Source organism: Mya arenaria, chromosome 1 (genome assembly GCF_026914265.1).
Source record: "Mya arenaria isolate MELC-2E11 chromosome 1, ASM2691426v1".
In the NCBI taxonomy this organism is placed as follows: Eukaryota; Metazoa; Mollusca; class Bivalvia; order Myida; family Myidae; genus Mya; species Mya arenaria.
The window spans coordinates 27745233-27768965 of record NC_069122.1 but is presented as its reverse complement, the minus strand read 5'-3'; the positions used below and the strand labels follow the sequence as shown (position 1 = coordinate 27768965).

At 36.1% G+C, this 23733-nt stretch overlaps 1 protein-coding gene across 3 annotated transcripts in view; it reads left to right on the top strand.

Moving 5' to 3' along the window:
• LOC128232986 (muscle M-line assembly protein unc-89-like) overlaps positions 1-23222 on the top strand; it is a 75199-nt gene extending 51977 nt beyond the window's left edge. For all 3 annotated transcript variants that reach the window (XM_052946828.1, XM_052946819.1, XM_052946838.1), the window contains exons 4-10: positions 211-266; positions 3179-3226; positions 4205-4298; positions 4486-4540; positions 5186-5284; positions 8100-8180; positions 10959-23222. In XM_052946828.1, the coding sequence (XP_052802788.1) occupies positions 211-266; positions 3179-3226; positions 4205-4298; positions 4486-4540; positions 5186-5284; positions 8100-8180; positions 10959-14672 (4147 nt within the window). In that variant the 3' untranslated portion in view covers positions 14673-23222. The remainder of the gene's footprint in view (positions 1-210; positions 267-3178; positions 3227-4204; positions 4299-4485; positions 4541-5185; positions 5285-8099; positions 8181-10958) is intronic.
• Positions 23223-23733: the final 511 nt, after the last annotated feature.

The window sequence follows — 23733 nt, the reverse complement described above, 5'->3', positions numbered from 1 at the left end:
ACCATTATTTTACTCTTGAGCTAGTGCTATATTATTCTATACCTTTAAAATTAGGGTACATGTATGTTGAGAACTTGAGATATATTAGTACATGCTTAATATTAATATAGTTTTTGCCAAAGATGTATAGGTGCATCGTGCACACATTTATTTGTCAATATTTTCTATTCTTGTGGTCATGGTCTCATTTCTTGTTGTTGTTTTTTTCAGGCCCGACCATACATTACAAGACATCGTATACAAACTGGTGCCCGGCTTGTTTCAAGGTAAGATGTTTGGTGATATAGTAACGAAAGTATCACTAAGAAAAAGCCTTTCTGTGAATGTAGAATATTTTGCCACAGTAACTGGTACAATTGTATTAAAATTTCTTAACGTGGAAAGAAACATCAGTGATTCCATACCTTAAAATCATGTTAAACTATTCCTCAAAACCGCGTGAATGGAAAATAAAATAAAACGAAAATTCGTCTTTTATTTGATACTTTTCTATAATAAAACATTCTCGTTCACCAGAGCGATGATGCTATGCGTACAACACATGTATTATTCACGAACCTCTGACGATACAGAATGATACAAAACCGCGTGGACGAAAAGTAATGCAACAGTTGAATCTATGTAAACTGTCCATCTGACCTATCAAAACCGCGTGGACGAAAAGTAATGCAACAGTTGAATCTATGTAAACTGTCCATCTGACCTATCAAAACCGCGTGGACGAAAAGTAATGCAACAGTTGAATCTATGTAAACTGTCCATCTGACCTATCAAAACCGCGTGGAAGAAAAGTAATGCAACAGTTGAATCTATGTAAACTGTCCATCTGACCTATCAAAACCGCGTGGACTGTTGAGAGATAAAACATGACTATCCATACTATGTATGCATCAGTAATTTCCAATTTTCCCTAGAAAATGATCAGCTTAATAATTGACAAATCCTTGGTGACAGCGGGTCGATGGAGCCCGTATACACCCCGTACTCAGTTCATTACGAGCCCCACTCCCTTATGGGCTTAAGGGGCGACCCCGTTTCGCTTTAGCTAATTGCAATTTGCCCAATCACGTGTCGATATCGCGTTGCTATGGCAACAGGTTGGTCAGGCGTAATGTGATCATAATTATAATCTTGTGAGGCCGCATGAGTTTCTCTCCCCGAAAGTGCTGCTTTTTTGTGGTTTCGTTGTCTGTCTCCGGTTTCTGATACAATCGATCAAATATTGATATCAAAATATGTTCACGGTTGAATATAATTATTTAAGTCTTCCTAATAAATGTACAAAATAGAAATAAGAATTATTCTTTAAATTCATTGAACCGTTATACTGTTTATGCAATTATAAACATAAAAGCACAAACATAGGCACAAACATGGACCGACTTTTCCGGTTTTAATTGAACATGGTTATAAGAAACAGTAGTATCTTGTGACAAATATGTTGCTGTTTTTATTATCATGCAGAAGTTGATTATTTTTAGACCGTTCGGAAGCATTGTTCTTAGGTTATGTATTGTATAAACTGTCTATCTTATGAACACGTCCGTCTTTCTGTCTGTCTGCCATCTGAGGATAAAAAAGGACAATTAACATTCTTTATATTAAGACCCGAATTGGTCACAACATGCTTGATAAAGGAATTGATTAAGAATACTTTATTTCAATTCATTATATGGGAAACCTTTAAAGTAGTTTGCCAGACATAACTTTTTTTAGAATTGTAATAAAGTATATATTACAGTAAACATCGCTTCAAGTACAAATCTTCATACAAAAGTTTCTAATAAAAAAGAAACAGACACTATGGTTTACAGATAAATTCATTCCGGAGTATTCTGAAATTTTCCCTACTACACGCGGACTGAAGTATTTCAAATGAACAAGTATTGATCACAAACTGACGTGCTAGCATGGTACATGGACAGTCGTCCTTTTCTCTTGCCGTTGAAGCAGTGGAACGTAACAATTCCTGGTGCTTGGCAAATGGAACCGGTATAGAATCACACTGAGAAAATTATACCGCCATTTTGCCCGTAATTGGAACTTTGTCCGAATGTTATTTGTCCGTAATTAGGACGTTGTCCGAATGCTATTACACTGTTGGGTTTTGCTCAGGGTCACGCGGGCGATGGTTTGAACCTCAGTGTTGACGAGAGGTTTGATTGATGAATGAAGCCGTATTTAGTCAAAACGTCAGAAACAAGTCATATGCTTTCCGTGGAAGTCTTTTTTTGACAGTTGATCATTTAGAATTATTACGAACGCGCGAACATAAAAATAATGAATACTCTTTTCGAAATAAATGGTTGCGAGTTATGTGTTTTTCGTTTAGAAATGTTACAGGTTTATTATTTTAATATCAATGTACAAAATTAATATCCTTAAAATAAAGTTTGTGATACAGGTGCAATGAATTTAGGAATATATGTTATAAAGCAGAAAAAGATATAATTTTACTTGGTGAGGATTTTTTTCATATAACATTTTGGAAATTGGTAATAAGATTTTACATATATCAGAACCCCTTTGAAGTTGCTGAAAGTCTTTTTATTTTTAAACCACCCCTCGTAAAGTTAAATACCAGGGTGTCATCCCGTTTTGGGCGTAATTTGTGTTTGAATAAAAATATCTTTAGACCATTTATTGTATAGATTCCGCCCGAAACTTAACGGGTGTCCTCGAGCACTTTGATGCAGGTAAAGAGATCTTAATGAAACATGGCCTAGAGACGGTATTCATAAAAACATCTTAAGTCATTTCTTAACTTAAGTCTCTTTCCTTAGTTAAATATTTCACTGGTTAAATGACAGGATGATATCTGAAATACTTTATTAGCATTGGTTTGTATTAAATATATACATTTTTGTTATATAAAACACACTGATACTTTTCTTTTAATGTGCCTATAAAAGTTTTAGGAAATCGACTTAAGTTAAGGAAATTATTGAGATGTTTAATGAATGCCGTCCCAACTTAAATGCAACATCATTAATATTTTATGACGTTCCGAAAGTCTTTGTTTGCTATGGAACCACCATTTTCCATTCCGCTTTTTTTTCATTTTAAACATACGGCCTCTGTATAATAATATAGTCTTCTTTTTCAATTAATTCTATACTTAATAAAATGTCTATGCCGCGTTTCCATTTTCAGTTATTTTTTTTTATTTTTTTCTCAGATGAAATGCGGAAAAGACGAGACTTTTATAAAGAGGAAATCGAAACTGGTAAGTTATTTGTTTATAATTCGTATTTTTTTTTTCTTAAAATGAAAATATACTTGTTTTTTATTAATGTATCATATTTCCGTAATTTTCTGAGATATTGGTCTGTTTTTCTAATAAGTAAAGATGGCATTTTGAACGACTTAATTGCAAAAGCTAATTATAAAGAATATCTTTTTCGTCTGCTATTTGAAAGTATTATTAGATGTTTTAAATACTCATTCCGACTGAGAATGAACATATTTTGTTTGAAAAAAAATAGAAGAGGAATCTTGAAATGTTTTGTTAAATCATGTTGTCTTAGCCGGAGGGATTTTTAGATTTTTACAATTTAAATAAATTTTCTTTATGTATTTGAAATATTTTGAGATTTAATCTACTAATAAATTTTAAACATAGTCGCCGTCGGCTTTTATTTTTAAATTTTAATTCAGTTGCCAATTTATCAAGAATTTGTGGAGCCTTTTCGCCAGCATTAATGTTCTTTTGTCAAGTAACACATAAGCGAACCTATTTTGTGGGCTATTAAGCATTTCTTTTTTTGTTCCTGATTTGTATGTCTCTATTGGTAAAGCAATATCCGTTTTTGCAACTTCTAGCAAACAGAAAAGATCTCGTGCCAATCTTGTTTACCGTGCGTGTTCCGTACCTTTGTCACAATATATTTTTCCACGCGCAAATTTCCCGTTCTATATATACTCCATCGTTGATGTGACATGATTTCAATATAATAATAATTATGTTTTAATTCCTACTCTGCGTTGTTCTTTAATTTGATTCCCCGTACATAGACCGTACCGATGTATACAAATCTCTAGCCCCCGTACAGGTCGTGTCAACAAGCACGGGTAACCATAAAAGAGTGAGAGAATTTTCGTTTTCACTCATTCTGAATTTAATTACGCACATCTATGCACCGTAGATCTATGTAACTCCCGTTCTCATTCCGTAGCCATTTATCCTGTCTCATTCCACGTACAGGTCGGGTCGGGGAACATGGGATTCCAGAGGAGCGGGAGAGGATCGTCTACTCCGCCGACGAGCAGTTTAGTCTCGTGCTCGAACTCAGCTCCGAGTGAGTATTCTTTATAATTTTGTTCGTATCTTAGCGACTTCACAAAAACATTTTTATGAGTCCATTTTTTACGCCTTTTCTAATAGAATCCGCATTATTTTAAGTTGCATTTTCGGAAAGCCATAAAATATCTAATGAAACACTCAAAGCGAAAATTAATATTTAACGCCTATAATTTTACTTCTAGCGGAAATCCTCCTCTACATGTCGGCGGCCGGTCCTCCAAACATCTGAGACTTGAGGTGAGTGATATGTGCAGACGGACGGTGAAATATAAAATATTTTATGTCAATAATTCAGTTAACAAATGAAGACGAAAAGAAAACAATAACTGAAAGAAACAGAACTGAAATCGGTATAAGTAAACCCTAGAAGGGCGATGGACAAACATGCCATGATTTAGAACACTCGATATACATAAAATCAGAATAATAAAAAGGACTGAAAAAAGACTGTCCGCGTCTGCTTTCACCCATTGTAAGAATACAACCAACGTGTTCAGCCAATAAAATTGAAGACTTGCAATCTTTATAATAAGTACTAGGCTAAATCAATAAGATTCAACTTACGCGGGTGTTTAAATGTCTACACCCACTCCCGCGGGTGTTTAAATGTCTACACCCACTCCGTGTCAGATTTTGCGTTGACAATTTGTTAGCTAAAGAACTTCAGCGAACACGTCGTATATTACCGTTTTGGATGTGTTTAATGTGTTGTAAACATCAAAAAAATATCAACATTAAAGTTATGGAAGCCAGAACTAACAATTTGTCAGCCAATGAGGTTGTAATCTATTACGTAGAATTTTATTTACTGCTATGTTCAACATTGTTAACTGTTGTCAATTTGTTTTTAAATCTATACTAGCTTGAAATTTATCCTTGTAGGCCGCGGACCGTCGCTACCTTCTGTGTCCAGGGAACTTCAGTGTTGGTCACCTAAAAAAGTTCATCAGGATGAAATTCAACCTGCATGACAAATATCAGGTGAGTTTGAGGAAACTCGTCCGCCATGAACGGAACTGGTCCGGGCCCTCCCGGGTGCACGCATGCGCAAAAATCGCCGCGCTTTAAAACGCTATATACGTACATACACTTTTTTAATAATAACCCTAAACTGACCATGAGACCCTCCGTTATAAGAGACTCTGGTAAATGAGACCCTACGTTATAAGAGACTCTGGTAAATGAGACCCTCCGTTATAAGAGACTGGTAAATGAGAACCTCCGTTATAAGAGACTCTGGTATAGGAGACTTTCCGTTATAAGAGACTGGTATAGGCGACCCTCCGTTATTAGAGAAGTTGGTACAGGAGACCCTCTGGTATAAGAGACTCTGGTATAGGAAACCCTCCGGTATAAGAGAATCTGGTAAATGAGACCCTCCGTTATAAGAGACTCTGGTAAATGAGACCCTCCGTTATAAGATACTCTGGTATAGGAGACCCTCCGTTATAAGAGACTCTGGTATAGGAGACTTTCCGTTATAAGAGACTCCGGTATAGGCGACCCTCCGTTATTAGAGAAGTTGGTACAGGAGACCCTCTGATATAAGAGACTCTGGTATAGCAAACCCTCCGGTATAAGAGACTCTGGAAAAGAAGACCCTCCGATATAAGAGACTCTGGAAAAGGAGACCCTCCGATATAAGAGACTCCGGTATAGGAGACCCTCTGGTATAAGAGACTCTGGTACAGGCGACCCCCCGTCATTAGAGAATTTGGTACAGGAGACCCTCTGGTATAAGAGACTCTGGTATAGGAGACCCTCCGATATAAGAGACTCTGGTTTAGCAGACCCTCCGGTATAAGAGACTCTGGAAAAGGAGACCCTCCGATATAAGACACTCTGGTATAGCAGACCCTCCGGTATAAGAGACTCCGGTATAGGAGACCCTCCGGTATAAGAGACTGGTATTATTGCTTAATTGCTTAGTTTTTTATACGCAGTGAAATTAGTTTTTTCAGCATCAGTCCGAGTTTTGTTCTCGATATTGGTTTTATGTTGTAAAATGACCTACAATTAAAATGAATTTTCATGAGCTGAATTAACATTTAATACCATTTAAAGATGCAATCTTACTCTCAAATAAGGTTTACCACAATTAATGCAAATGTTTTAATTTACCAAGAAAGGTAAATAAATATCGAAAACAATGGTTCTTATGAATGATACCTAGTTTAATTTGAAATAAAGGTGCAGAAAACATGGTATTTCTACTTTATGAGACGATAGTTGATCATAGAAAATCTTTTAGGACCCACCAATCATATGATATTTGTGCGTTTTCAGTTATTAAATACGCGGTTACAATCTTGTTATCAGTAATTAATATTTTTCATAAATGCATTATTTAGCAGTTAAAGGTCACTCAAATTTTAATTTCGTTATACATGTGAACGTATTGATTTTTAATACGAGTGTCACTTTAAAATGAGTTTTTCCTGATCTGAATTAGCATTTCATCCTATTTAAAAGTTTCTGACAGATTTTGGATATATTTGAAATCAAACACGTATGGACGAATGGACGTTTTAATACGATGTGTCGCCGGGTTTATAGCTAATTAATTACCGTAAAATGTTGACAATTCACGAATGAAAACCATTTATTGTCATTTATTTGGTTTTATATATGCCAACATAATGCCTGTGAGCAATTTCAACAACTATATTCTTATCGCGTCGCTGGATATTTTAATTTGAAATTGTTCATGTCAATTTGAGTTGACTCGACGTTTATTGTTTTGATAGCAAAGATGCATGGATATACATTTACATTTTATAGAAAAACGATAAAACCTGTACTTTGACTGCTTTGTTTAAATACCATTATTATAACTGTGGTCTTGTTATAGAAGTAATAAATGTTACCTACTTTCTTGTCAATATGAAAACCATCTGTCATTTTGACATTTTTTTGGCGAAATTGCATCTTTGCAGTCAACGATGTCGTATCTTGCAAATTTAATCACAAATATATTTATTCTCAATATTTTAATTGCAAAATAGTGATTGGAGTAAATGTAGTTTTTTTTTTGTTTTTTTTTACATTTTATGTAAGAAACGTGCAATCTAAATCTTCTTTTTAAACAAACCAGCAACCTTTTATCTTAGTTAGGACATAATTTTTTGGTTAAACTTCTTACATATTGGAGGGGTAAAGCGAGCTAGCCCCTCTTAGTCATTTAGATTTACCCAATCTGATATGTTTTAAATGTCTTAGAATTAAACCTGCCTCAGCAAGCGTGGAACGAACTTTTGACGTCATGTCAGTTTAGGGGTAAAACTACAAATCTTATAAGCGTGGTTCTTTTATTGAAGGCTGAGACGCGATCTTGTTGGTTGTTATCGAAGATGTTCTAAATGACTTGGACTATAACCCTTTATAGATAACCCTTTATAGAGCCGAGGTGTTCCGTATTTTACGTTTAACATCAGAGAACCCAGCGGAATCTCTTATTATATAGAAATCCGACAGAAAATACATATAATCATCAGAGTTTTCAAAGTACGTTGTAGATCCAGGTAAGGGGGAATGCCCCCATTAAATCGTCCATGTTTACTTTTTATTTCAATATAGAAGAGAAAAGTAATAAAATATGCCCAAAACGCACCATTCCGTTCCCCATGCCTACACTTTCGACCGAAATAAGGTTCTGAGTCTAAAGATTATGTCCCTAAGTTACTCCCCTCTAACGTCGAATCATTGAGCCGCACCTGACATGTAAATAGCGAGAAATTGTTCAATACAAACAAATACACTTTCTAACTTATCCTAATCCATAACTTGTATATTCTAGGTTGAGTTCTTCCACACGGACGAGGGTCTGTTGGACCACTACACGCTTGTCGACATTGCCTACATCTACTCTTGGAGACGGGTCAGTAACATTATGAATACATGTGTGCAATATTGTTCTAGCCTTTGTTGTGGAGTTAGGTTAGTTATAGTAACGATATCTAAAACCCGAGTTATTTAAATAATTCACGAGTGCTTCTTCAGCGCGACTGTAAAATTTCAATCACTAGTTTAGTGGGTGACGAAACTGTTGTGTACTATGTTGTAAAGATACACGCGAGGGTCCAATTCCGTTGCAAGGTTAAGGCGAGCGTTCCATTCCGTTGCAAAGTACACACGAGCGTTATATTCCATTCCGTTGCAAGATTCCTCAAAGTGTTCCATTACGTTGTTAGATAGACGCGAGCGTCTAGTTCTGTTGCACGATCGAGCGTTCCATTCCGTTCCAAGATACACGCGAATGTCCCACTCTGTTGCAAGATTCCTCAAAGTGTTCCATTCCGTTGTTAGATAGACGCGAAAGCTTATTCCATTGCACGATCGAGCGTTCCATTCCATTCCAAGACACACGCGAGTGTCCCATTCTGTTGCAAGATACCTCAAAGTGATCCATTCCGTTAGAATATAGACACAAGAGTCCAATTCCATTGCAAGACTGAGCGTTCCATTCCATTGCAAGATACCTCAAAGTGCCCCATTCGGTTGTAAGATAGACACGAGCGTCCGATTCCATTGCACGATCGAGCGCTTCATTCCGTTCCAAGATACTCGCGAGATTTCCGTTCGGTTCCAAAATACAAGATACATGCGAGTGTTCTTTTACGCTGCAAGCTACACGCGAGCGTTCCAATCCGTTTCAAGAATGCGCACGCGAAAGTGCGGTCTTTTGTTGTTGGGGAATCTTGGAGTACCCAGAGGGAACCCATCGGTCTGGCTCGGTGACCACAATCCAAACTCACATGCGCCCAACAGGAAATCGAACCCGCATCGCCCTAGCATACAACTGCACTTACCCGGGCAATATAGGTTAACATTGGATAGATGCACAAAAGATACGTACTCATTTTAATGCATTTCTATATTAAGTCATTTGACTTTAATGATCAACAAAAAACATATGATTTTATGTACTGATAAAAAAAGATAAGCGATATTTTGGCGCCTTTTTACTGGGGAGTTTATGGCCACGTGGCTATTAATTGAAAATAAACATCTATAAAGGTTAATATTGTAAATATGTACATCATAAGCTTTTTGTTTTATTTTAATCATTAAAGCGAAAAGAGTAAGACAAAATAAAGCATTAAAATTAATGCGTTTGCCTTGTGCATCTATCAAGCGTAAACCTATACCCCTTCCCCCTCACCCCCACCCCCTTTATTCGTGGTCACAATATCACACTCAAAACAAAAACGACTAACCAAGCTCAAAATAGCAACGCAATGATATTGCATTTAACTCCTGTGCAGCGAAGATTGCGCGCATTTAAATGTTACTATGATTTATAAAAACCATTTATCATTACGACTGTATTGCATCGACCTTGACCTATAAATCCCGCCCCTGCGAATCCCGTACCACAACTCCGATATCCCCATAGCGAGACCGCGTAATGGATACAACGGACTGTTTTTATTTTCATTTAAACCTCTTTCTTAAGCGAATCAGATTTTCAATTGTAATTTGAGAAAACGTATTAAGTTTTCTTCACATCTGATATAGAAACTCGATGGAATGATAACAGTTTGTAAAAAACCTAACGATACAAGGCGAAAAGACAGTTAAATATGCACGCAAATGCGCCGTAATTTATGTATTCATGAGTCGCTGAAAGCTTCAAAACGACGGCTCGTAATTAACATGAAACATCATTTTGCCATTTATGACAAATTGTATGCACACAGCGCATGTAACCTGAGCGTGTATGGTACGATGGGCTTGCATGTTGCAGGGGCAGCTCCGGTATTTGACTTTTGAGGGGGTGATTTTTAGAAGCGCACAACACAACATGGGGATGTCAACCCCTTAACATGTGACTCCAATATAGGCTGTAAACATGTCAAGGGGTATTTGGGGGGTGGGGGGGGGGGTCTTCTTCCACCACCTCCAAACAAAAATGGCTATTCTTTGTTTAAAATTGTCATTTTGGTGTTATATATGTTAACATGTTCTACTTGTTGACATGAAAAATTCACGTGGACAATTTAAGGGCTGTGTGTGTTGGTGGGTGTGTGTGTGGGGGGGGGGGTGCACCCCCTCTCCCCCTCATGAACACGCTGATATATAGAGAATTGTTTTTATGATCAAAGAGACAAACAGCTTACTATAAAAGAAGCATGTAGGGTCGCTGATTGCTGTACGTTTGTGACAAGTTGTCGTAGTTGTTTAACAAGATTGTTTTCGGCTGATTAAAGGCTTTAAAAACCGCTGACTCCCTACAGGAGATCAATAATGGCAACTACTTCTGTAAAAAACTAAACATCCACGAACGAACTGGGCTCATTTTCACGAACGTCTAGAGCCTGGGTTTGAGACCGAATATTCGAAACTGTAAATCATTATTATGTAATAATTTAATTGTAAAATGAGCATCAGCGTGGTATTAATGATGAACGTTGATGTATTTGTTATGGATTGTTTAACTCTTATTTTTAATAATTTGTCGAAAGGAGTTTACGACATTTCTGAGTCTGGGTCTTAATGAATTTTAGACTCAGACACAGAAATGTGAATTTTTTAACCTCAAACCTCAGGATTTTAGAGGATATTGATCCTGTACTCATTGAATTAATTCGATCTTATTTATAAATGTCTTTGATAAAAAGGATCATAAATTATATAATATTTTTTCTCATTTCAGAAAGGGCCACTACGGCTGTATTATTCGGTGTTCACAAATCCTGCAAAACGGTTTAAACCCGACCCTGATGACGTCATAGAACCGGTAACCATGGACACTGAGACTATTGACGTCACAAACACTTCTGATCTCAAAACTGAAACAAGCGGTTACTTCTCTGATGAAGAAAAACTGCACGACAGCTTGGATAAGTCAGTGCTTAACACTTCTGATGAGAGTAAAGCCGACTCTGTACTTGATGGAGATGGAATGGATATAGACAATGATGATATAGTGCTTGAGTCCACTGACAAGCTTAGTGCGAAAGCAGAGAAAGAAAAACTGGAATTTAAAAGTAAATTTCCTGAAACTGAGGGTAAAGGAGAAACTAAACTGGAGAAGTGTGAAACTACAAACGATGATAAACCAGTTGAAAAGTGTAAGCCTGTGAATGAACCTGTCCAAGAACAAAGTATTGAAGAACTTAAAGTATCTAGTCATAAATTATCCATGGAATTTGAAGACGATGATTCGTGTTCTGAACATGAACTGTGTATTGCAGAGTCTGAAAATTCGACAAGTGAATTTGATTCACAAGAAGATGTGCAAACATGTTTTAAGTCGTATGATATTTTCGACAAGAAACCAATAACTGAAAATAACCAAGTGTCGGACAGTAGTGTCTCAAACACCAAAGAAAAGAAGACAGACACAAAAGAAGCAACGGCAAAGTGTGAAAAGGTTAAAGAAAAACCTGAGATGGTGGAAGCATCTACGGACACAGTACCGTGCACAAGTGACGACAAAGTAATGACAAGCGTACCAGCTAGATTAGAAACCAAATCAAAATGTTGTTATACCAATCAGGATATATCTGAACCTGTTGTTTCATCCACCCAAAACACACAAGGCTGCCAAACAGAGCCACCTGATCAAGATATAGACACTCTGGATATTCCACATTCCTCGGAGAGTGATATGAACAGACCTCTCTCCCCAGGCCATAAACACAAAGTGGATGTTTCATGTGAGACAGATAATTTAGTAGTTGATAGACAAAAACGTTCCAAAGACAACGTGACAGTTTATGTGTCTACTGATACAGAAGCGAACACTAGTGAAAAGAAAAGGAGGCTTGTCGATAGTGCTACAGATATTTACGACTTTCCCAAGTCGGAAATGGAAACTCATAAGAAGAGTAAATATAGCTCCAAATTTTCTCATTTATCAAATGACATTAGCAAACGGAAGTTGTTATCTGTGGATTGTTCAGTGGGTGAACTTCAAACATCCAGTTCAAACAAACGTAAAAGTGTTGATACTGATTTGTATAGTACAGAAACAAAGACAAGAAAACCAGAATCAAAAACAACAAAGCGAAGTGTAAGTTACTCCGGACAAATAAACGCACAAAAGACAGCATATTCTGCGCAACCACTTTCTCCTACAAAGATTACGGTAAAGTTCACGCAACAGCCAAAGTCTCCTAAGTCACCAAGCAAATCAACTTGTCCTAAATCGCCATCAAGATCAGAAACGACTGGTTTTCAGTCACAGTACCAGTCATTTGTAATGGAACTACCTGAAAAGACTTACAGATTTGAGGGAGAAGATCAACCGCCTGTTTCTGTGTTAAGTAGGCCTCTAAAAGTGTACCCTGGGGCTTCATCAAAGTCAAGTGGAACATCCAATGGAGCATCATCAAAGTCTATTGGAACATCGACTGCGACATCGTCCAAGTCTAGTGGAACATTCACTGGGGCATCCAAGTCTTGCGGAACATTCACTGGGACATCCAAGTCGTCTAGTGAAACATTGACTGTAAATATCCCTCAGTCCCAAGCATTACCCAGTAGTCAAAAGAAATCTCAAAAAAGTGCGAAACCTCGTGGAAGGCCCCCAAAGGTAAAAGGTGAAGGTTCATTAGAACCTCCACTCCCTAAAGAAAAGAAACACAAATCTAGAAGTCATTCTCCAAAGCGCAAGGTGAATATAGATTCCGCAAAGAGTGATAATACTTTCATCTTGCAAAAATTGAATAAATGTTCGCCAAAATATAGCACTGATTCTCAAAAAGTGAACAAAGCATATTCGTGGATTAATAAGATCGACAATGCTTCGGGATTGAAATCAAATGTTACAAGTGATTCCAAACCGAAAGATAAAAAAGGAAGCGAAGTTGAACAACCACCCCCGGACTTGCGAATACCAAAACAGATCCTGTATTTCTCAAATGGGCAATACACTTTGACAACAGTCAGTAATGTAAATGCATTGAAACAAAGCAGTCCAATTTCCCCACCTCCAAAAACTGTATTTACTTCTGAGGTGCTCCAAAAGGAACAAGATAGATTAAGTAGTAAGTCAAAAGATGATAAGGATGCTTTGAAAGATTCTAATGAGAACACAAATACGACCAAGGATGAACCAATGATGCCAGAACTTCGTCTTATGGATGTTAAAGTGACTGAAAAGCTAGACGATCTTAAGATTGACAAGCTTAAGACAGAGACAGCTGAGTGTGATTTAAAAGTCATTCCAACTACTGTGCAATTGGATACGATTCAGATTGATATACCAACTGACATGTCCCAAGTTAAAAGCGATACTAACGTTACCAAAGATTGTACAAAACCTCGAGAAGAGGTAAAAACTAAACAAGTGAGCCCTAAGTCGCAGGTGAGTCAAACACCTAGTACAAATGTGTTACAAATGGATCTTACCAAACAACAAATTAGTCCAACGTCATCAAACCAAACTTCGCCAAAGTCCCAAATAAGTCCAAGGACTGATGCAAATGATAACAAAATAACAAAGGCATTAGCTACATCAAGTGGCGATCATTATGTACCAAATTCTTCAGCATTTGCAACGTCGCCATCTGCAGCTTCTATGTCATCGACCAGTTCAATGCAAGAGGCAAAAGAATCTAAAGCCAAGAAGCCCAGCACAGCTGACGTAAAGAAACCCATGGCCTCGTCGCCAGCCCCTCCACTTCCTGAATACAGACATCAAAGTCCGTTTTTTACTTCGCTCAGTGGTGCCAAGCTTGGTAACCATCACCGTCACACCACACATCTGAATATACCAAATCTTGCCAGCCATTTCTCTGGAGCGCATCACCTCTACCAACAAGGCCGCTTTACTGACCGCCTCGGTGCACCGTTATATGGCTCATTTTCCATGAACGATAAATCTGTCAGTGCTACCATTGCGTCTAAACTCGAGGAAGCACGTAGATTGGAGGCCCAAGCATTGAGTGCACATTGCTCCTTTATGACTCCCTTTCCGGACCCCTATTTAAGGCTCATGCACAGTCACCTGGTGTCTAGTCTACCCCCGCCGCCTCATCTTACACACAAGTCCTCGTATGCTGAATCTAGCAAGTCATTGTCCTTCTCTGACCACGCGACCCACGGTGCTTCATCTATGTCTCAAATAGCTGCAAGACAGTCTACAAAACCGGCTAATACCAACAGTTCAAAGGGTAAAGGCAAGAACATTGACAATGTCATTAGTGCCATCACTAAGATGAGGACGAAGAAGGAGACTCAAGAACAGGTTAATGGGATTGATCTTAGTACGAAAACTACAAGAAAAGAGGAAAGTGTTGGTGTGAACGCTGAATCAAACGATAAGGAAATGATTGATAACAAAGATGAACAGACGGAGTCAGTTGCGAGTAAGCAAGCTAAAGTTACGCATATTGGAAACGGCGAGAATAGTGTGAATTAAGTCATTCATTTGGATTTATTAGTGGTATGTGTAATAAGAAAACATGTGGTTAAAATCGTGATAATACAAAATAAGAGTATTCATCATCTTAGTGTGGTATAACTTAGTGGTGATGGATATTATCACAACCCCTCATTCGCTGCCATGGATTTAATTGGATTTATCTGCCATGAATTTATCTGCCATGCATTTATCTGCCATGGATTTATTTGGATGTATTCCAGTGCGTCTGTAGTGCTTCAGTTTGTACAACATAGTATTGTCAAGCAAATTAAATAGGGCTTTTGGAGTGGATGGAATGTGAGTTGGTTTTACAAAGGTCTTTTACTGAAATCTCACCAATTTTGCAGCTATACAGATTCTACTGCCATTTTATAACAGTGGATATTAAGTTACTGTGGATTTATATAAATAATATGTGATTCTGATCTTCTCAACTGTATGGATACAAATGTGGTATTTTTATGGATGATTTGTGACATATGAGAAAAAAGGTGTTTTATTTTCATCCAAAACTGTGCTTTAATGAGTGTTATCGTTGTGTAACGAAAGTTTCAAAAAATCGATATTTCATGGATTATGTTCAACTTCTGTGTGGAATTACCTAGCTTATGGATTTACCTACTAAGTATTTTGGTTGGATTAAAAACAGGTACCTTTGTCTCAGAACATTGTACATGCACAAAAAGACTTGCAGCTCTAGGAAAGACATTAGCTTAAAGGGACACGCTCATGTTTTTGTTAAATGTAATTTTTTTGTTATGACAAAATAAAGTGTGGCCACTTATTAGAGTTGTTAAAACTAAGATACTGACGGCTGGAACTCTCCAACTAATATTGATATATGCTCAAATATTGTCTTTTAAGTACATGATTTTGGATAGCGTTAGAAATACGATTTAGCACTTGGCTTCAAGGTTAAGTTATCCTCTTGAATGTGTATGAGCCCTTGTTGAAGTGATGTTTTGTTGTCAGTTTTCTAAATTGTCTTTGACTGTATCGGCGTGGGTTCGCACCTCACCTAAAACATGATATATTTTTATACATTAAATGTAATTTTTTTCTTGCATTTGCGGTTCCAAAGAGTAAAATAGTTATAATATAAGTGCTTCAGATGCATTTCCGGGTAAATTTAATTTAGTGCCAAAACATGAGCGTGTCCCTTTAATTGTTTAAGAATTTCTTTAAAAATCGTTCTTATATTATTGAAAATAGTTTCATCTTGAATTTTGTAGTAGTCAAATTTCACCTGTATATAGTTAATGATTAGAGACTGCAGATTTCTCATAAAATAGGTAACATCCATCGATGTAGATAAAATATTTTTATTTTGAGGCCACAGTAAAAAAAAATGTTTGTTTGCTTTTCCCCTGCCCACGTGTTTAGGTGTGGGTACATATACATAGGAAGTGTGTCCAATTTCTCGACCAAGTTTAAGTTCATTCTAACCGGGTTAAACTAACCTCACTATTTCTGTTTTGGTATAATTTGTGTTATATTTTTATTTCAAAGAGTTTTAAAGCTACATCCTCACAGATTTACCGTTTTGACAACTCTTTTTGTCTTGGAAAGGCTCACGTTTTGTGTAAATGTCTGAAAACTAGTGATAAAAGACTGCTGACAAAAGTTCAGATCACACTGTTTTCCATTACGTTCGGAAAGTATGTTTTGTAGCTTTAAGCGTAACTAAGGCTTTAAGAAGAAAATTGAGTTCTTCGGCATAAAACATCGATTTTTTTAAGTAAGACCGATCTGATTTTTGTCAGCAGTCTTATATCACTGGTTTCCATGCATTTACGCAAACATTTGCTCATTCCAAGACAAAAAATATAATAAAAGTTTTCAAAGCGGTCAATCTGTGAGAGTGCAGCTTAAAGACAGGTAAAGAAAATCATTGTGATGATAATCAGATAAACTATGTCTTATAAATTATAGCAGGTTTTTAGCCTAATGAAACAAGATACAAATGCTTGTTATGCCCAAACGTTTTCGAGAAATTGGGCCCAGCTGCAGAGGCTAAAAATAAAAACTTTCGGGTCGACGGTATGTTTCTAAAACGGTCGGGAAACGCCAGGCAATCTGTTCAAATCTGGCTTGAGTTTATTATTATTATTATTATTATTTTGTTTGATCACAGTAATGTATAGTGTTGTAAGATGTCAGAATCATACCTGTCTATTTCTTTTTCATGACTATTTAATGATTGTTGGATGTTTGAACGAGATATTCTAATCAATGTTGGACTTTTTTGTGTAATTTATTAAACATGTTGTGTTCAGTCAGTATTTACATTTTTTATTTACGAAGAAAAGATATGTGTGAATATGTGTAAATATGTGTGAAAAAGGGTGACTGTGTGTGAATATGTGTGAAAAAGGGTGACTGTGTGTGAATATGTGTAAATATGCGTGGATATGTGTGAAAAAGGGTGACTGTGTGTGAATATGTGTGAAAAAGGGTGACTGTGTGTGAATATGTGTGAATACGTGTATGTTTTAGAGGGGAGAAAAGGGCACATTGTGTCGGGCTGTAAAGAATTACAACATTATATATTTTCTAGTATATTTACAACTGTTAGGAATGGTGCTTGATTGGAGTACTATTAAATTTTGACTGCCAAATCTGTCCAGTTTGTATAAATTTAGTAGTATTAATGAAAACATAAGAAATATTTGATTATACTTTGCATATAAATTTATAAAGGCAGATGGTAAACATGCTGGTCTCCATGAGAGCAGAAGGGGCTATTTGTACTTAAAAGGAACAAGGTGTAGTATCGTTCGATAACTCTTTAGCTAAAAACATATCAGAAAGAACCTACCAAGAAGACAGGGTGCAGCACGCTTCCATAACTCTTTAGCTAAAAAACTATCAGAAAGCCCTACCAAGAAGACAGGGTGCAGCACGCTTCCATAACTCTTTAGCTAAAAAACTATCAGAAATGCTCTACCAAGAAGACAGGGTGCAGCACGCTTCCATAACTCTTTAGCTAAAAAACTATCAGAAATACCCTACCAAGAAGAAAGGGTGCAGCACGCTTCCATAACTCTTTAGCTGAAAAACTATCAGAAATGCCCTACCAAGAAGACAGGGTGCAGCACGCTTCCATAACTCTTTAGCTAAAAAACTATCAGAAATGCCCTACCAAGAAGACAGGGTGCAGCACGCTTCCATAACTCTTTAGCTAAAAAACTATCAGAAATGCTCTACCAAGAAGACAGGGTGCAACACGCTTCCATAACTCTTTAGCTAAAAAACTATCAGAAATGCCCTACCAAGAAGACAGGGTGCAGCACGCTTCCATAACTCTTTAGCTAAAAAACTATCCGAAATACCCTACCAAGAAGACAGGGTGCAGCACGCTTCCATAACTCTTTACCTAAAACCTTAAGTACTATATTCTAGCAATCCAATTTCCTGTTGCAACTTTAAAATAACCTTGTTGCAACCTTAAACTAACCTTGTGACAACCTTAAACTAACCTTTAGCCAACTAACATCGAGACATAAGTCTTAAATGTTGACATAAGGTATCCGATATACAATTTAACTTGTCCCTGTATCGAACAATCGTGAATAATGTTAAATTCATATGCCTGGGACCATGTTTACGAACAATGTCAAGTCTGGGTCTAGACTCAGACCCAGAAAAGCTTGTTTTATTGAATTACAAAGAATCGTCTGTATTATATTCGTTTTACAAAAAAAAATTCGGAACAGAACTTGCAGAATTTGTCAAAATTAAGATAATCGTTGTGATTTTATTGAACCATGCATTTGTGAATTCTCAGATATGGTTAGCACATGATTCATTGCTTGCCTTAAAAACAGGATAATGAAGATATTTCTCGGAGTCTGGCATGTCTTATTTGTCTATGAATATATAAATACTATTATCGTGTAGCATTCAATTACATATTTAGCGAACATCATTCCACTTGATGTTAAATATCGTTTAAGACTTCATGGAAATGACATTTTTAGTTCAAGCACTCACATGACCATGATAATAAACCTTTATATAGACACTTACACCTTAGTGGTCAACATTACATTTTGTCTAATGAGAGACAGTATGTATCAAGTTTTCCAATACATTTATTTCAGTAAATCAGCATTGAGCCGTTATTGATTTTAATCAGGTGAAGCAGTAGATATAAACAGTGGCTGGCCAATTAGTGGGTAGTCTACAAACTAATTTGTAGATCACTGAAAAAACTTCAAGATTAAAAGTATGTACTTACACATAAGGTTATTTGTTAATAAGTACATTTTGACCATCTTTATCCATTACTTAGTATTATAACCTCTAAGAAATTTAACTTAAAGTGACACTCTTATTCAAAACACATGTATAACACAGGGGCGGATCCAGGATTTTGGGTAAGGGGGGCGTAACTTTTAATCACTCTAAAGGTTGCACTAGCAGATCCAGGGGCATACCTATAGTTCTAATATCATAACGAGGTTTCTATAGGAAAATATAGTATATTTTATTGTTTTTTATTGAAAATATAGTATATTTTATTGTTTCCATACCAAAGAACATGTAAGCTCCGGGAATTTTAGGGGGGGCGTGCGCCGGGTGCGCCCCCCCCCCCCTGGATCCGCTAGTATAACAAACATAATTTTTGAGTGATAAAGCTTAAACTACTTCCTAAATAATGCATTTATGGAAAATATTAATTACTGATAACAAGATTGTAACCGTCTAATAGCTAAATAATAAATTATTGGTGAGTGCTAAAAAAATTACTGCGATCTACTTCCGTCTCATAAGGTAGAAAAACCGTGTTTTGTGCACCTTTCAGAGGCTTTCTTTCAAATTAAAATAGGTATCCTTTATAAAAAAACCCCAATGTTTTCGACCTTTATTCATCATTTTTGGTATATTTTAACAATTGTATTAATTATGGTAAATCTTATTTGGGAGTAAGAGTGCATATTTAATACTATTGAACATATGAGGCAAGTTTTAATGCCTGCAACTGATTTTTTTTCCATTCAATGTATTTAAGGGTTTATATCAGTCCAATTGCGGTTAACCGCCAGACGAAACTCTGAAACCGCACATGTACAGATATATCTAAACGCACATGGTACATCTGAGTTCAGGTGACTTAAAACTGGGAACAAGAGATTTGATCAGAGGGAAAGATGTGTTCCAGTTTTATTATGTGGTTTGCGGTGGATTCAGACAGTTATTTTTGGTATAACATATTTGGTTTGGTGTCTAACCTTGTTTGTACTGTGATGTATGTGTTAAAGTGTCCATCTGCTGACATTAAAGGCATTTTGCCGGTCTTTTTTTAATGGTTGAAGGTTGTTAGTATGTGTACTTACAACAATAAATGGTTTGATGGGACCTAGTCGCCTAACCATTTATTTTGTTGAAGTACATAGTAACAACCTTTTGCATTTAAGTGGTCTATATCATGTTGCGTGAACTATCCTCTAAGGGGTCCAGCTACTGTTTTTATCTACCGGTTTACCCGATTGAATTCAATAATAACTGACTGTGATGTTTGTGTAAAAGTGTCCATCTGCTGACATTAAAGGCATTTTGCCGGTCTTTTTTTAATGGTTGAAGGTTGTTAGTATGTGTACTTACAACAATAAATGGTTTGATAGGACCCTGTCGCATAACCATTTATTTTGTTGGAGTTCATACTAACAACCTCTTACATTTTAGTGGTCTACATAATATTATGTAGACAACTCACTAAGTGGACCAGCCACTGTTTATATCTACCAGTTCAACTGATTAAAATCAATACCAACTGACTGCAGATTCACAGAAATAAATGTATTGGCAAAATTAAAGTTTACTCCATTCTCATTAGACCATAAACTAGCTTACTTGTGGGTCGAATACCTTAAAATGTTTTTCAACAAGTTGTCTCTCAATAGTTTAAAAATGAATTAAAGGCCATTGAACTTTGAAACACATTTCATTCAGATGTGGCCTTCATTTTACGAGTTTTTTTTCTTATCTAAGAAACTGACATTCTGTTAAAGACATTTTTGAAGGGAAGATACTTCAGCAAGCAGTGCTTCAAGGACATTCACAGCACGATTATAATGATGCATTATAATATGGTTAAATACTCTTAAGGTGTCCGAGCCATTTAAAATATTTAAACTGATAAATGATCGAAAATATATTATAGGCAAAGTTACTGCATTCTCGTACACCAGGGAGATGATGTTATTCGTATCATTATCAAACCTCTGGCCCTAATTTTTCGGAACTTCTTAAGCTTAACAAGAATGTACATTTATCTTTGTAAAACGAATTGAATAAAGATGATTCTTGTCTGGGTCTGAGTCAACTATTCGTAATCATGGGCCGTGGTCTTTTTTGTTTCTTTCAACACAGCCTGTTTGCAATATATTGTCGTTATCTTTTTATCATATTCTTTCTCTATCCTGTCAAATTACACCATCATAACATGTGGTCTGCAGTGGGAGGGGGTGGGAGCAAGCTTATTTACCCATCGGGTAATACCCATTCGGCGAGCATCCATTTTTTTACATGATTAGGTATCGAATACCTTAATTCACTTACACGCTTTTTTTTTTTTTTATCTCGGAGAGTAGTTTCAGATTTCAGACTTATTTAATGAAAGAACGCTTTGAAAATTGTAAAAGAGTGCTTGTTATGAATGTACTTTGAACGATTGTTTAATACCATTAATTTCCATAAAATTTTTTAATAAGTTTGTGAAAGTTAATCATTTCATAAATAAATATTTGCCCTTACATTGTGTGAAAGAGTTTAGCAGCGTGTTTCCATAGGTAAAGAATTACAGTCAAAAGATATTAAATAATTCACAAAATCTCATTATAAATGGATTGTATTATTTGCAAGAGTTTCAAACTTATTTCAACAAAGTCGGCACTTAAAATTATTCAATTTGTGCGTGATTTGAATGAAATATTTCTACCTACAAGGCAATAAAAACATCAACTGCAATAAAACGAATTAGACAAACGTTCCATTCAACCATCAAAGTAATTGCTTCACATATGAGTTTAAATAAATACTGTTAGTAATTTTAGGATGCATTATTACCATTGAATAAAATGTGCATTTACCATTTTGCTTCTATATAATTAAATTCATGATATGAATGCACTGTGGTTATAAAATTATTGCATAACATTTTTTTAGAATTGAATTTAATTCATCTCGTCAGTTTTTTCGAAGAGGATAGTCGAGATATTGTTATAGCCTTTGGTGCCGTTTTTGTTGGCAGCGTGGGCATGGGCGTTGTTGTACAAACACATAAACTTGTCCATAATTCTTCGTTTGATTTATTCAAATAAAACTTGGTACATACGGTATGTTGTTTGTGAAAAATACAACGCACGTGTAAAAGGCCCATAACTCTGACTTTAATATATGTTAGGTGATGCCCCTTGTTCGACTGAGAATAAAACAACAGACGGGCGTTGGTGTTCGCTTCGCGGCGCTCTTGTTTTAAAATACACAACATTTGTTAAGTCTAACTTCTATAAAAACACACCTGCATAATAATGTTATTTGAAGCAAAACATTTTTCAGAAACTCGTTCTGGGCTGGTATTCAAAATTGGGCTTAATTGGATCTAAGAACGATGTAGCTAATCGGATTACTTGTTATTAATATCTGACCAATAGAGTAAATGAAGTCAATGTTGTATGACTTTAAAACAAACTTAAGTTCGATATTGAATACCACCCCAGTTTCAATGCGTATCGTGTGTGGTATAACCGCATAGAATCCTTGAATCAATTCTGAATCTTATCGGTTTTACATTACTTAAAGACAGATCGCATTGGTATTGTCTTCTGTATCTTATGCAAAGATTGTTTACAAAGTTGTTACATGCTAAACAGCGCTTCAGTTTAAGAAAATTTGGAAGTATATTACTCCCTAGAAAAGGGCTAAAACTTCCAAAATTAAATCCTTGAAAGTATAGAAAACATTTTAAAATGCATTAAAATACTAGTACAATTTTTTGAACACACGTATGGTTTTGTTTGCAAATTGTTTCATAATTTATCAGAATAGTTGTGCAATAATGGTGAAATAGTAAGTGTTCGAGAGACTTGAACTTCCATATTAAGATGAATAAACTCCAACACTGAGGCCACAATGACATGTCTTGAAAGTACATCTGTCACTTGACAAAAAATCTAATTCTGGACAAGGGAACTTACAGGGTCTCAAATAAGAATATCAGAGAATGAGAAAATTCAGCTAACCCATCAGAACGTCTATATCTTGTAACAAAAATGCGATTTGTCTTTAAATTTGTCAATTATACGGTAGTATAAATAATAACGTTTAAATCAATATGTATGAGATGCTATCATTTTATCATTTTGTCTACATACTTTGTTATGTATATACATGTACTTGAACTATTGTAGAGAGTTTGATCATAGTTTAGCGAAATGTTTTGTGTAAATTATTATTGCTGTTCATTTTTATGAGACCGTTGTTTTGTTCGTTACTTGTGCTAAGTATAATTTATGTTCACACATCAACCACATGGTGAATAAAGAGGCCAAAAATCGTACTTGCTTTTGTGTTTATATCATACTTAAACTGTCGATTCATTTTATGAAGAAACACTTACCAGTTTATGAAAACTTTTAACAGTTTGTGAAACCTTTTACCAGTTAATTAAACCCTTTACCAGTTAATAAAACCCTTTACCAGTTACAGTGTGGCAGTACCCATTACCGGTTGGTCAGCCTCTACCAATTACAGTTAGCCCATACAATGTCACATTACCTTTTAACAGTTGATCAGCCTTGACCAGTTACAATACGCCCATAACAATGTAACATTACCCTTTACCAGTTGAGCAGCCTTTACCAGATACAGTTGGACCTTTCAACGTGACATTACCATTTACCAGTTGATCAGCCTTGACCAGTTACACTAAGCCCGTACAATGCGACAATATTCTTAACCAGTTAATCATCCTTTACCGGTAAAAGTTAGCCCTTACAATGTGCCATTACCTTTTACCAGTTGAGCAGCCTTTTTTACCAGTTACAATACCCCC